At 70.6% G+C, this 14,806-nt stretch overlaps 2 protein-coding genes across 2 annotated transcripts in view; both read right to left on the bottom strand.

Moving 5' to 3' along the window:
- CHLRE_14g622050v5 (uncharacterized protein) overlaps positions 1–701 on the bottom strand; it is a 6,342-nt gene extending 5,641 nt beyond the window's left edge. The window contains exons 1-2 of the mRNA XM_043070202.1: positions 433–701; positions 80–333 (exon numbers count right to left, since the gene is read on the bottom strand). Of these exons, the coding sequence (XP_042916875.1) occupies positions 80–333; positions 433–492 (314 nt within the window). The 5' untranslated portion in view covers positions 493–701. The remainder of the gene's footprint in view (positions 1–79; positions 334–432) is intronic.
- A 108-nt stretch (positions 702–809) lies between these two features.
- CHLRE_14g622000v5 (uncharacterized protein) lies at positions 810–14,711 on the bottom strand. Its single transcript, XM_043070201.1, has 8 exons — positions 14,418–14,711; positions 13,976–14,190; positions 10,846–13,467; positions 10,282–10,542; positions 8,051–10,075; positions 7,336–7,876; positions 5,141–7,102; positions 810–4,925 (listed from the first exon to the last, which is right to left on the bottom strand). The coding sequence occupies exons 2-8, from the start codon at positions 14,123–14,125 to the stop codon at positions 1,225–1,227; spliced, it is 11,262 nt and encodes a 3,753-aa protein (XP_042916874.1). The 5' UTR covers positions 14,126–14,190; positions 14,418–14,711; the 3' UTR covers positions 810–1,224.
- Positions 14,712–14,806: the final 95 nt, after the last annotated feature.

Here is a 14,806-nt window from a genome sequence, read left to right as displayed (position 1 = left end):
GAATACGGTAATTCATGCATGGAGGTCGGGAGAGGGCGAGATGGGTTGGGATGCGGTGGAGTGCCGCCCAGCCACGCACCTGCCGAGCTCCTCATTGCACGTTGCCCACTTGTAGCAGTCAGCGCTGCACACCTTGCGCCCGCCCGTGGTAGTCGTGTCCGCATCACCCGTCCCCTCTTCCCCCTCCTCCTGCTGCACACGCCGCCACGCTGCCACCAGAGCAGCCGCGCGCTGCTGCCGCCCGCTATGCAGCTGATGTTCTCCTAGCGACAGGAGAGCCGCATGGTCAGCATCCGTCAGAACATCTTCCTGCTCGGGAAGCACCCAAGCAAGCTGGTGCCAAGGAGAACCAAGGGAGGGCGAGGGTGGCGGGCGGGTGAGGGCTTGGTCGGCACCAGCCGAAAAAAAGCGACCGAAGACGAGCTGCCTCACCGATGAGCCGAGAGCTAACAGTACATAAGCGAGCAGATGCCTCCAACACGTATGTGGCATCCGTTATTGAGTAAGAGGCTGGCGCTCCTGACAGAATTGGCGCGGACTCCCACCGCGGCAAACAAACAAGTCATGCCTACGATCTTCGTGGCAACATATTGTTTCCATTTCTATTGTGACAGGCGGTTCATTCAATTACGCAGTTCTTTGTGCTTGTTTTCGCCTTCTTCTTCACAAGTAATTCCTGAAGCGAGCAATTGTAGTAAAATAGCATTATTCCAGCTGCTGGTGCCGAGACTGCCGACTGCCACCGGGCCATCGCCGGATTTGGATTTAACCCCACCACCCCCGCCCCCCGCCCCAGCGCCCCGCCCCCCGCTGGCTGTAGCCTGTTGCCTGTGGCCCGTTCTGTTGAGACAGTCTGCTCACATAAACACTTAGCAGTGTACTTCTACCTCACACTCCTTTGATCTATACACACACCGCGATGTGCGCATCGAGCTCCATCACAGGTGCGCTGCTGCGCGCCATTGAAGTCCGCCAACTCCACAGTCCCGTGCACTGACCGCGTATACCATCAAGCATAGATTCTTGACTCCTGTGCGCTTGCATGCATCCGCGCAACTAACAGCATCGACCATGGTGTCGGCCCCTTCCATTATTGTGCTTTCCTAACATGTTCCGCAATGCCTAAACAAGGCCTAAGCTGTAGTACTCAACACACGTACGCTATCACACGCACATACACAAATCCCGATATGCTTTGGACCCTCCTTCCCATTTGCCGCCGCGCTACTGCAAGTCGAGCTGCTGCAGGTCCGACAGCGCCACCTCCAGCTCACCAGCGGCCGCCGCCACACGCACCTCCCACCGGCGCGCCGCCGCTGCCACCGCAACCGCCGCCCGCTGGCCCTCACCGCCCCGGGCTGCGCTGCCAGCCCCGCCACCGCCTGCATCTACAAAAGCCTCACCGGCCTCGGCAGCCGCTGCCTCCTCCCTAGCACCGCTGTCCCCAGCAGCCGCCACATCAGCCGCCACCTCAGCCGCTGCCGCCGCCCCGCCCTCCACTGCCTGAGCGAGGTCCAGGTAGGCGGCCCGCAGGCACTCCACCGCCGCCTCCAGTGGACCCGCAGCCCGCTGCAGCACCCGCAGCACCTCGCGTGCCACCGCCACCGCCACCGCCTTCCTCTCCCCGTCAGCCTCCGCTCCTGACAGCGCTGCTGCTGACGTTACCGCTGCGTTTCGCGCCCAGTCCAGCAGCCCCCGCAGCCCCCGCAGCCCCGCCCTCAGCCCCACCAGCCGCTGAGTCAGCGCCTGGCGCTCCGCAGGCGACAGCACGGCAGCCGCCGCACCACCCGCACCACCCGCACCAGTACTGCCGGCGGCTCCAGCCGCAGCGCCCGTGCCCTCGCCCTTGCCCTCGCCGTCTCCATTCCCGCTGACGCCTCCCGACCGCTGCTGCTGCTGCTGCTGCTCCAGCGCCGCGGCCAGCGCCGCCGCGGCCCTGGCCTGCAGCGGCGGCAGCACGTGATCCATGGCGTGCCACACCCGCCCCGCCGGCAGCAGCTGCAGCAGCCGCCGGCTGTCCGCCTCCACCCCCACCTGCGCCTCCACATGCGCCTCCACATGCGCCCCGGCCTCCGGCCCCACACCTATCACGTCGGGCGCAACCCCCTGGTCATCCTGCTCCTCCTGACCCTCGCCCGCGCCAACGGCCCCTTGACGCCAGGCCGCCAGCACCTCCCTCTGGCTGCCGCCGCTTTCGCCGCCACGCCCAGGCCCGCCGGTGCCGCGTGCCCCGCCGCTCGCTGCGGCATCCGCGTCGAACGGCGGCGTGGGAGTCCGTGCCACGGCGCGCCGCGGCGACACGCCGCCGGCACCGCCCATGCCCCACGGGCCCAGGAAGCGAGCCGCAGGGTCCCGCCAGTAGGCATCTGCCGCGCCTACCCCTACCCCTACCCCTACCACGTCACCCCCGGACAGCGGACGCATATGGTGCGGGTGCGGGTGTGGGTGCGGAGGCGGGTGCGGGTGTGGCCACAGGTGCCGGGGGAAAGCAGGCCCGTATCCAGCACCCGCCGGCATACCCCGGCGGTACGGCAGGTGTGGTGGCGGGGGCGGGATGCCTGGCGGCGGTGGGTACGGGTAGTAGAGGTGTGGCAGGCCGTACGCAGCGGCCGCAGCGGCCGCAGCAGCAGCCTGCTGTGGCGGCACCGGCAGCGGCGGCGGCGGCCTGCCCCAGTGCCAGCCGCCGTGCAGGCCCAGTGGAGGCATGGAGGCCGCGGCGTGTGGCGGCGGGAAGCGCGGCACCGTGGCGGCCGGGAAGCGGCGCTTTGGCGACGAGCCCGGCAGATCCGTGCCGCTGCTGCTGCCGGCGGCGGTCCACCTGCCGCCGCTGCCGCCACCGCCGCCCCCAAGCGCAGCTGGAGCCGTAAGCTGCTGTGGCGATTGGCGGCCGCCGCTGCTTGGGGCACCACCACCGACGCGGGCAGACGGCAGGGCAGCGGCTGGTGACGAATGCTGGATGCCGCTCTCGCCCTCCTGCTCCACCTGCTCCACCTGCCCCTCATCAGCGGACAGTATGCCTCCCGCCGCATCACGTGCCGCGCCGTGCCCCTGCCCCTGCCCCTGCTGATCAGACCGGCGGCGCACCTGCGCATCGCCACCTACCGCGCCCGTGGCCGCAGCGCCGCCGTCACTTCGCGAGATGAACGAGCCCGTTTCATCCCTCTCCCCCAGCCTGCCTGACAGGGCGTCCGCACGTGGCTGCCGCTGCTGCCGCTGAACTGGCAGGCTACCGTCCAACCCCGCTGCTTCCACCCGGCCATCCGCGGCCGCTGCCGCCGCCGCATCGTCTCCATCGACGGCGCCCAACGCAGCTGAGGACTCGGCGGCATCCTCCACGTCAGCAGCAGCTGCGGCCGCGGTCCCTGCAGCGGGCGGGCCGCCGCCGCTGCGGCGCAGGGCCGCCGCGGAGCTGGGTCTGAGCAGCTGCCGAAGCAACCGACTCGCGCTGACGGCACCTACCCCCTCCAGCGCACCAGCCACGTCCACGTCAGCGTCTTGCACACCACCACCGTCGCCTTCGGCGCCTTCACCCCCGCCCCCACCGCCGCCACCAGCGGCCTGGATCAGTGCTTGCTGCCGCTGCAGCTCTGCGCCCGCCAGCGGCGGCCGTAGCGGATCCCGCTCCTGCAAAGCCGGTTGCTGCTGATCCTCTGCACCCTGCTGCTCCTCTGCCGCCTGCTGCTGCTGCTGCTGCTGTTGTTGCTGCAGGCGGCGACGGCGCTCGTCGTGAGCCATCAGCAGCTGAAGCGTCTGAGGCACCGGCCGGCCCTGTGCCTGGTCCGGGTGCTGGTGCTGGTGCTGGTCCTGCGGATGCATCGCCTGGTGTTGCTGCTGGTGGAAATGCAGGCGGGCAGGTGAGCCTAGCGATCCAGGGGGCGGGGTCCGCACACTGCCGCCGCCGCCGCCTAGCGCACTAGGCGCACCTCGGCTGCCGCTGACCGACGTCGCCTCGTCCTCCCCCCGCCGCCCCTGCTGTGCCTGTTGCTGCGCCTGCTGCGCCTGTGCCTGCTGCGCCTGCGCCTGCTGCGCCTGCTGCGCCTGCTGCAGCTGCTGCAGCCGGTCTCTCAGCTGTCGCTCCAGCTCCTGCTCCTGCAGCCGGCGCAGCTCCCGCAACAGCTGCTGCCGCTGCTGCTGCTCGCGGCCATTGAGCTCGTGGCCCTGCAGTGACTCGTGCGGCTGCATGGACAGCAGGTGGCGCGGCAGCGGCTGCTGGTGGTGCAGCAGGGGGAGGTGCGGCGGCGGGCGGGTGGCAGCGGGGGGCTGCCCACCTCGAGCACCGGGTGCGGCGGCGTCAGCGCCCCAGTCCCAACCCCACGCGCCGGCCAGGGCAGCACCGCCGCCGGCACTGTTACTGCCTGCGGCACGGCCGGCGTGGCTGCCAGCGCCCAACAGCGGCGGCAGGGCATCATGGATAACAGGGGCACCCTCCGCCTCCATTGGGACGGGCGTGCCGTCATCAGCACGCCGCCACACCAGTCGCGGCTGCCCCACCACCTCCTCTTGCTGTAGCGGCGCCGCCGGCAGCAGCCGACGCGGAAACGGCGGCGCCTGCGATTGCTGGTGCTGATGCGGTGACTGGTGTGGCGGTCGCGCCAGAGGCTGCTGGGGTAGCTCGCGCAGGGAGCCTACGCCACCACCAGGATGCCGCAATGGCGGAGGGAAGCGCGGCGCACCAAACAGCGCGCCACTGCCGCCGCCGCCCCCGCCGCCGCCGGCATCGCCGTCGTGGAACTCCAAGCCCTGCTGCTGGAATCGGCCTTGGTGCTGTAGTGACGGCGGCAGCATCACAGGCTCGGCCGCCGCGCGACGGCCCCAGACAACGGCGGGGCCACCGCGGCCGCCTTCTTCCTCTGGCGCAAAGCCGACGCCGACGCGCCGCAGGCCCGCAGCCACAGCCGCCAAGTCCCAATCCATTGAGTCCACGCCTACGTGTTGTGAGGGACAGACAGGATCAAGTGGCATGGCGACTTATGACAGGCAGCATGCAGGAGCTGATTGAGGCACACGGTACGGCACCGTACACGCCGCGCCTCTCGGCCGTCGCCGGCGTGGGGACTTCCACCTCGGTGGGCAGTCTCCCTGCCCAGTCTCCCTCCCTGCCCAGTCTCCTTCTTTGCTCAGTCTCCTCAACCAGTCGCACCTGCCCTGCTGCCGTCTCCCAGCCAGCTGCCGCCCGCCGCCGCTGAGCCGTGCAGTGCCTGCTGCAACCGCTGCCGCTGCTGCAGCCCCTGCGCCAGCTGCTGTGCCCGCTGCAGCCGCAGCGCCTGCAGCAGCAGCCGCTGCTCCGCCTCCGCCTCCGCATCAAAGGCCGCCACGCGCCTCGCCGCCTCCTCCGCCTCCAACTGCCGCTGCCGCTGCAGCGTCTGCACGTGCTCCTCCTCCTCGTCTGCAGCCGCCGCAGCGGCGGCCACGGAGGCCAGCGCATCCAGAAACCCGCTCTCGCCAAAGCCGCCACCTCCCAACCCACCGCCTCCAAAGGCATCCTCTCGCCGCAACCGCTTGCGAGGCGGCGGCTCAGCATCAGCAGCCCACGGAGCCGACGCCGCCACGCCGCCACGGCGCGTGCCGTACGGGCCACCGCCCCCGGCGGGAGCGCCGCGACGAGCAGCGGCGGCTCGCCGGGCCCTGCGACTGCGTCTGCCGCCGCCGCGCCGTCCCAGTGAGCCCCACTGGTTTGAGCTGTCATCTTCACTGTCACTCCCACCCACGGCCTCCGCCTCCTCCTCCTCCAGTAGCTCCTGTTCCCAGTCCGCCGCCTCGTCGGCCTCCCCCTCCCAGACCGCAGCAGGCCTGGCAGCGCCCCTGGCATTAGCCCCACCTGCCGCCAGCCAGGCAGCTCGCCCAGGGGTCGGCAGGGGCGGCAGCGGCCGCATCAGACCAGCCCCCGCGCCACCACCACCTCCGCCGCCACCGCCGCCACCGCCGCCGCCGCCGCCGCCAGCTGCAGACGCACGCGCGGCGCCGGGGCCCGTGATCAGGGGGTCCAGGTCGCGCTCGTCCTGCTCCTCCCTCTGCAGCCCGCCTGCCGCTGCCGCTGCCGCGCCGAGTGACGCGCCGAAGGGCAGCACGCGCCGCGGCGAGGCACCCGCCTGATGCCCCTGCCCCTGCCGCTCCGGCCCCTGCTGCTGCGAGTACCGCTGCTGCTGCTGCTGCTGGTACGGCGACCGCCTCCCGTCCTCCGCTCCTTGCTGCAGATCACCGGGTCCGCTGCCGCCATACCCCGCTGGCCCCAGCCCCCCAGCACCGCCCCTCTCTGGCGACGACATGTCAGACAGGAGGCCCTGCTGCTGCCGGCGCGGCTGCTGCAGCTGCGGCTGCTGCTGCTGTTGCTGCTGCTGCTGCTGCGCCCTCAGGGTGGAGGCGGCCGGCGCTGTGGGTGTCTTGCCCGCTGCGGCCCTGCTGCCGGACCGGCCTCCGCCTCCGCCCGCCGGGCTGTGTGAGATCTTCCACGGCGCCTGTCCCTCCAGCACCGCCCCCAGGACCAGCTCCAGCACATAACCACTGTCACCATTGCCGCCGTCCAGAGCACCCTCCTCCATGTCCACCTCCATCTCCACCTCCATCTCCGGCTCCTGCTGGTGTGGGGCCCAGTCCTCTACGTCGTGGGCTCCATCAGGCAGCGACGGCGGCAGCGGGCCCCAGCCAGTTCCCCCCGCCGCTGCCTCCATCCGTGAATGCTGCTGGTGCTGCAGGTTGCTGTCCAGTGGCACTGCTTCCTGTTGTTGCTGCTTCTGCATCATCGCTTCACCAGGCGGCGGCGATGGCGGCGGCGCCCCTAGCAGTGGTGCTGTCTCATCAAGCGCCGCCTCATCGGCCGCTGCTACAGCCACCGCCGCCGCCGCCGCCTCACCGTCCCCACCAGGTGCAGGCGCTGGCAGTGGCACGGGCGTCGGCTGCCGCGGCGACTGTGTGTGTGGCGCCTGCGATGATGCTGGTGCCGCTGCTGCTGCGGGTGGGGGTGCCGTGGCAGCTGCTGGCGCGGGTGCGGCTGGCGGCGGCTGGCGTGGGAGTGGCGGCCTGATGAGTGGGGGCACCACGCTCATGCACAGCAGCAGCCGGTTCCACATGGCGCGACCCACCGGCAGCTGCAGCGCAGCACAGCCTGCAGGGGGGGAGAGGAAAGGGAAAAGAAGGGGAAAGAAGGGGCGAGGGGGGTGGGGGTGGGGGGCAGCAGGGCAGGGAGGGGGTTGGGGAAGGGTCGGCGGCAGGTAGAGGGAAGGAGCACGAGAGAAAGGTGCGTGGATAAACAGACACCCATGAATGAACATGCACGTGGCAAATGCCCTTCCATCACCGCGCTCCCGTTCCCGCCCCCTCTTCCCCCTCCCCGCTTACCGTGGCTGCCGGTCTGGCCGATGAGGCAGCTGAGGTGCTGCACCTCGAACTCCCCGGCGGCAGCCGCGTGCCTTCCCACTACCCCCGGCCCCTCCACCGCCGCCCCCTCCCCCGGCCCCGCCGCCGCCCCCGTCCCCGCAGCTGCGATGCCCAGCGCCTCGCTGACCACCAGTTGGCCGCCGCTGTTCACAATGTCCTTGCCCACAGTTGTGATGGTGGAGGCGGTGGGGGCAGAGGGGGAGGAAGGGGAGGAGGGCACACCGGGGCTGTGGGGGCGGCTGCTGTGGGGACTGCTGCCCAGCTGCAGCGGCGACCGCTCCGCTGCCACGGTCGTGGCGGTGGCCACGACGGCGGGGGATATGGCGGCGGAGGAGGCGGGTGGCGAGAGCGGGTGCGCGGCCGTGGCGGAGTAGGGGGTGGGGAAGGGTGAGGTGAGGCGGTCGACGAGTTCGCTGGCGGCCGCTGCGGCGGCGGGTGTGATGGGTATGATGACGCGGACAGAGACCTCCTGCTGCCCGGAACGGATGGGGTACGGCAGCGCCTGTGCAGTACGTTGAGATGCGCGTGGTTGCAGCACCAGTCATTCAGACAGAGTCAGGTGGGGAGAGTAATTGCTAGGTCATCGCAACAATGACAAATAAGAGCGGGACGTCGGCTGCGCACAACACACACTTTCAAGCTACTCTACTACCATGAGCTCGCTCCTCACACTCACGTTGAGCACGGGCCCAATGAGCGGCAGGTGCTTCTTGCGGTCCAGGTAGCCGCTGGTGGATCGCATCACCGTCACAGCCGCATGAGATCCAACTCCAGATCCAGATCCAGATCCAGCGCCGCCAGGTCCGCCGCCGGCGCCTTGTTGTGGCGGCGGCGGCGGCGGCTTGCGGCGGACGTGCAGCACGGGCCCCACGCGCCGACTGGTGCCGCCGGCGCCGCCGCCGCCGGCTGCTGCTGCTGTGCTATCGCTGGGTGGCATGGGCATTCGGAAGGCCACCCACTTGGTCTCGCCGCGGTGCCCGCCGGCAGCAGGGGAGGCGCCAGTGTGGGGCGTGTGCGGCGCGTGGGTGTGGGGCGCGTGGGTCCGGGCGGTGTAAGGGGTGTGGGCGGTGTTGGGGGTGCGGAGGAGGTCGCCGCCTGGTGTCAGCAGCGCCATGCGGGTGGAGGGGATGTCGGTGTAATCGGTGATGCCAGTGCCAGTGCCGGTGCCAGTGCCGGTGCCGTTGCCAGCGGTCGAGCCACCTGCAAACCGGTTGAGATGGACGGCCGCCGGGGAGCGCAGCTGCGCCGCCGGCAGCTGTTGCTGCTGCGGCGGTGACGGCTGCGCAGGCGAGAGCGGGAGCGCAGGCGGAGGCGGGGGCGGCTGTGCCTGCGGCTCAGCTGCTGGGTCGTGCATGTGGACCGCAGCGGGCGCACCCCTGTCGCCCTGATGAGGAGCAGCGGCAGCACCCTCCACATCCGTGTCACCGGCTGGCCGCCCCCACGGTTTTGTGTCGCCTCCGTCACCCACGCCTCCGCCCGCACCGGTGCCGCCGGCACCATTGTCGCCGGCAGAAGCCGCCGCCGCCGCCGCCGCCGCCGCCGCCGCTGCCGCCGGCACCGCCGCCAGCAGCGCCGCCACTAGGACGTCGGGGTCGTCCGCACCACTGCCGACAACCGCTGCCGCGGTGCCGCTGCCGCCCTGCTCCTGTTGCTGCTCCCGCTCCCCTTCCTGCTGCCCCTGCCCCTGCCCCTGCCCCTGTATCTGTGCCTGTGCCTGCTGCCCCTCTCGCGCATCTTGCGGCACCCGCTGTCCCGACCCCGGCTCCTGCTGTTCAGGCGGCTGGCCCGCAGGCTGAGGTGCAGGCGGCGGTCCCTCCAGACGCTGCCGCTTGGCAGCCCCCTGTGCCGCCGCCGAGGCCGAGGCCGAGGCCGAGGCCGACGCCGCCGCCAGGTGCGCCATCACCGGTCCCAGACCAACCCCCTGGCCGGCCTGACCACCACCCTCCTGCTGCGCCTGCCCCTGCGGCTGGGCCGGCGGCTGACCCTGCTGCCGCTGAGCGTCGCTGCCAGCCGCCGCCGGGTCAAGCGACGTCGGGGGCGGCGGCGCTACTGATGGTGCGGCATCGCCAGAGGCAGCAGTCGCTCCCGGCTGCTCTGCCACCTCGGCCTCGGCGCCCAGACCCGGTGCGAGGGGGGTGCGGCCCGCCGGCTGGTCCTCTCGGTGGCGTTTGGCACCACCACCACCACCACCACCACCACCCCCATCAGACCACCCACTGACACCAGACAGGCCCGGCGCCGGCACGCCGCCGCCGGCCGCCGCAGTCCCGCTGGCGCCAATGCCAGGCTGCCGCAGCGCCATCTGCACTGGTGGCGCCACCGCCGCCGCCACCGCGGTCCTGTTGTCCAGCAGCACTGCTGGCGCTGGCGCCGCCCCCGGACTCTGGGCCCGCGCCACAGGCCGCGGAGGAGCCGCCTGTGTAGGTGACCGGTACGTCACTGCTTCAGCTGCGGCCAGCGCGTCTGCGGCCGTAGCGCGCATCAGTGACTGAGGCGATGGCGAGTGGAGGGCGCGCGGCGCGGAGGCCGGGGATGGGCCCGGGATGGGGGCTGCTGGGTACGTGTGGGGTGCGGGTGTGGTGTGCGGCGGCGGCGGCGGCAGTGGCTTGACGCGGTCGCCCATGCCGATGTCCAGCGACCAATCGGGCTGCAGAGTGAACAGCCGGCAGGGGCGGCCGAACATGGAGCGGCTTACGGGCAGCTGCAGCGGGAGAAGGAGGGTGTGGGGCAGGGAAGGGGAGGGGAGGGGGAGGCATGGGGGAGGGGAGAGGTGAGGGCGGCAGGAGGGATAGGCGGTGTTTGGGGGGCAGACAGTAGTACGTGGACAGTGCCGAATGACAAGGACTCGCCCTTCATGTGGCGCGCGACCTCTCCCTTCATGTGGTGCATGACCTCGCGACCACGCACCGGCACAGACACGTTGCCTCCGGGCCCATTGCCAGTGCGGCACTCCACCACCTCATCCTGGTCCGCACCCGCCTCCTCCCCTTGGCCGCCTCCGCCACCGCCGCCGCCACCCTCGCCCTCGTCATCGCCAAAGGCGCTGCCCTCCCGGGCGGCGCCGTGTATGGCGCCTCCAGGTCCAGCCCCACCGCGGCTGCGGCCGCGCAGCAGCAGGGTGCGCACCCGCAGCGGCCGCTGGCCTCGCCTGAAGTCGGCGGTCAGAGCCTGCGTGCGGGGTAGCGGGAGACATGGAGGAGGTGAGGAAGACACGGACACGGTGAGGGAGGAAAGCGGTAGCCGGCCACGGTCCACGGCAGGCGGCGGTGAGGGTAGTAGCAGCGGCCAGGGCAGCAGCAGCACACGACACGCAAGGCCCGTCAACCCAGCAGCTACAGCCGCACCATCAGCAGCTGCTACAGCCGCAACCCACATGCATGCTCGCTCACCCACTCGGCCCCACCTAGTTCCTGCCTCGCACTCATCATCCAGCCCCCCTCCCTTCCTCTCCCTCCCTCCCTGCCCTCGCACCATGGTGATCTCCGTGGGCAGCACCAGGTGTTTGATGTCGCCCAGCCGCCCCGACCGCGGCACCAGCAGCTTGGGACACTTGGTGTCGGTGTGGTGCACCGTCAGCGGCAGAGGCACGCCAGAGGCAGGCGCGTCCAGCGCCACACGCCGCGCGCCGCCCGCCGGGCGGCCCGGCGGCAGCGGCGGCGAGGGCAGCGAGGCATGCTGCTGCTGTTGGGGGGTGTGGGGTTGCGACTGCTGCGGTGTGTGGGGCTGTGACTGCTGCGTCGCACTGGGAGGCTGCGGTTGCAGCTGCGGCTGCGTCTGCGGCGGGCGCCTACTGCCCTCGCGGTCCCCCTCTCCTGCCTCCTCCTCCAGGGCTCCTGCGAGGTCCGAAGCGGAGGGCGCCGCCCCCACCAGTAGTGCGCTGCCGCCGCTGCGGACCCCGGCGCCGGCTACAGCCGCTGCCTCTGGTCCCTGATGCGGCTCCTCCTTCAGCATGGCTGTGGCATGCGGCCGCGGCGGCGTGGCTGTAGCAGGAGCTACAGCACCGCGACCACTGCCGCCGTCCCCGCCCGCCGCCCCCTCACGGCCGGCCGCCGCCGCCGCCGCCGCCTCTGGGCCCGCCTCCCAAGCCGCCTCGGCCTCCAGCAGCCGCCGCCGCAGCACCGCGTCCGCCCGCAGCCGCTCCGCCTGCTGCTGCGACTGCAGCTGCAGCAGCTGTTGCGGCGACAGCTGCTGCAGCTGCTGCTGTTGCTGTTGATGTTGCTGCTGTTGCTGTTGCTGCAGGATTCCTCGCAGCATGGATAACAGGTTCGGTCCCCCACCACCGCCGCTGCTACTGCTGCCGCCCTGATGTGCACTGGCCCCAGTGGCAGCATGCCCGGCGGCATGCCCAGCAGCGGCAGCGGCAGCAGCGTGCCGCGGCCATTGCCCGCCACCCACATTGCCGTGGAGCAGCTGATGTTGCTGCGTCTGCTGCGACTCCCGTGGCGCTTGGCTCTGGTGCTGCGAGTAGGACCGGGGTGACGACAGATCGGATCGAGCGGCCCAAGCAGAAGCCCCACGACCGCCAGCGCCGCCATAGCCGCTGCGGTCCTCACGCCGCTGTTGCGGCTGTAGCAGTTGCTGCTGGTGTGGCTGTAGCTGCTGCCGCCCCAGCAGCTGCTGCACGAACCGCGGGTCCAAGCCCCGCACCTGGTGTGGCTGCGGCGGCTGCGTGTCGCGCTCCGCTGCCGCCGCCGCCGCCGCCGCCTGCTGCAGATGCTGCTGCTGCAGGAGAACCTGCCGAGCCACTTGCACCTGCCGCTGCATCTGCTGCGCCTGATGTGCCTGCTGCGCCTGCTGTGCCTGGTGATGGAGATGCTGCAGCTGCTGCTGCAGCGGGGTGTGCGTATGCTGCTGCGCCGGTTGGTACGGATGATGCTTGTGGTGCGGCGTGCGGTCCTCCATCTCTTCAGCCGCCGCCGCGCCGCCGCCGCCGCCACGGCCGCCGTAACCGCCGCCATTACTACGCCCGCCGGCACCGCCGCCGCCGTCCCCCCGCAATGGGTCGCCCGCGGCCGCCACCGCCTCCGCGGCGGAGGCGGTTGGCGTCGCTGGCGGCGGCACAGCTGCTTCCTGCCTCCGCCTCCCTACCACCGCCTCTGCCGCTGCCGTTGCTGCCGCCTCAAACTCGGCGGGCACTGGCGCCCGCACGCGCAATGGCATGTCAGCTGGCAGCTGCGGCGTCGCCGGCAGCGCTGCGTTAAAGCCGCCGGCGGCGGCGGCGGTTGTGGCTGTGCGGTTGCCGCGGTGGCGCGGCGCGATGTGGGTTGCGGGCGCCACTACCGGTATGCTCTCATCCACACCGCCTCCGGCAGCTCCGCCGGCAGCTTGTGACTGCTGTGGCGCCTGCGGCCGAGTGCCGTGTGGCTGCTGCCTGGCGCCGCCGCCGCTGGTGTCCGTGTCGGCTGCCATCGCCGGTGCTCCACCGCCAGCAGCAGGCGCCGGTGCTGCAACAGCAGAGGCCACCTCTGTCTCCACTGCTGACCGTGTGGCGGCGCCTCGAACGCCCTGCTGCGGACCATCAGTCACCACCTCGGCGGCGGCACCTGCGCTGCCGCCCTCATCACCATCGCCGCCGGCTTCAGGGCGAAGGTCGTGGCCGGCACCGGCCAAGCCGCCAGCGGCCGGGCTGCCGCTGCTGGGCCCGCCCGCTGCAGCACCGGCTGTAGCGGCGGCAGTAGCAGCGCGTGCGGCTGGAGTGGTCGGGGAGAGGTCTGGCAGTAGCGAGGTGGATGTGGAGGACGAGGGCGCGGGGCCGGCAGTAGCTGCAGAAGCGGTGGCGGCGGGAGGCGGAGGCGCTCTCGCCGCCGCCGAGGCCTCAGCGGCGGCACCCGAGGCGCCGCCGGCAGCGGTGCTGTTGTTGGGGTGGGAGGCGGCGGTGGTGGGGTCCAGAGCGTCCTTGGGCGCGGCCTTGTCTAGTTGGCCATCGTCATCAGGAGGTGCAGGTGCAGGTGCAGGTGCAGGTGGGAGTGCAGGTGCAGGTGGCGGTGGGGGTGCAGGTGGCGGTGCAGGTGCAGGTGCAGGTAGGGTTGCCTCGTCGTGGCGGGGAGGCGACTGCGGTGTCCGGGTGCGGTGTATGCTGGTGGTGGTGGTGTCCTGCGGGGGCAGCAGTAGTATGGCAGTACAGGTGCTCGTGTTGGGGTGCAGCGAGACGGGTAACCAGGTCAACGGGATGGTAAGGTGGTGCGCACGTATGTGTGTTGGGGCCCGGGCAAGGGTGGATGGCACGCACCAAGCACATTTCGGGAACACCCTACCCACGCGCGACCGATTCCTGTGGCTTTGCTGCCACCAGTTGCTAACATGCACTGGTCGCGGCATCAAGCGCTAGCTCCTGGCAAGTAAAGCCCCGGTGCGCTGGTGCCGGCGCGACCCACCGGACCCCCGCACCGCCGCGGAACAGCCCGACCCCCTGTCCCCAACCTCGCAACTACCCGCGTTCCCCCGTCTTGTTGTTGCCACGTAGTGTCAAAACAATCATTGCGCCGGCGCGCGCGACAAAGCCGCGTGCGCAGCGCGCAAGAGCTGCTCCCGGCCCCTCTCGCTGCTCCCCGCTGCCTCGAGGCGCGCGCCCCCGCTCCTAACGGCCCCAGCCATCACTCACAGGTGCAGGAGAGCCTCCGGTAGCAGGTGCATGGGTCGATTGCGGCGGATGGCGAGGCCCGGCGGGTGCGAGACTAGAGCTCGCGCCCGGTTGACGTGGGGAGCGTCGCGTAGGCTGCCGCCGCGCGCTGCCCGGGGTGCCTTCGTTCATGCCTGCGACTGCGGCTCAGTCCTGGAGCTGCAGCCGGCTGTCGGGAGGGCTGGCGGCGACACGACCTGGTGAGAGGCGAAGAGCAAAGCGGAGGGCGCGGAAATCCTGTGAAGTTGTCTCTTACGTTACGCTTTGATGCGGCAGTAGTTGTGTTTCAGCAGTTGCGACTATTGTGAGCGCAGAGAGTTGTCGCGGCCGACAGCGCCGGGTGCGAAGGGCCAAACTCTGGTGACACGATTTGTGAAGCCGACGGCGTGCAGCCCTCGGGCTGGTTCCTGTCCCGACCGCTTGCCTGATATTGTAGCGAGCACGCCCCAAACAACGAGCGGGACGGGCAATAGCTGCTGCGCGTGCCGAGTTGCCTCGAGGATGCTTTTTGGGGATGTTGGGGAGCTCGAACACTGTAAATACTACTTGACCGATTCGCTTAAGCAAATAAAACCCGCCAAAGACATTGAGTACTACTGCGGCCGCGTCTTTGCTGCGGTAGCTCTCAAGGCGGTGACCCGTGGTACTACGGCTTGGCATACTCGGCGTGAAGAGCGCGGTGAAATTCTATGTGCGAGCTGAGTTCATCTGCATTTCGGTTTCCTTTCGGAAAACAGACTACCAGGATTGCGAGCGAGAGGGTCATGTCGAGGCAGACCGGCTCCTAGCCACAGACCGACCGCTGCTTTTATA

The sequence above is a fragment of the Chlamydomonas reinhardtii genome, chromosome 14 (assembly GCF_000002595.2).
Source record: "Chlamydomonas reinhardtii strain CC-503 cw92 mt+ chromosome 14, whole genome shotgun sequence".
Lineage (NCBI taxonomy): Eukaryota > Viridiplantae > Chlorophyta > Chlorophyceae > Chlamydomonadales > Chlamydomonadaceae > Chlamydomonas > Chlamydomonas reinhardtii.
This window is presented reverse-complemented; position numbering and strand designations above follow the sequence as displayed.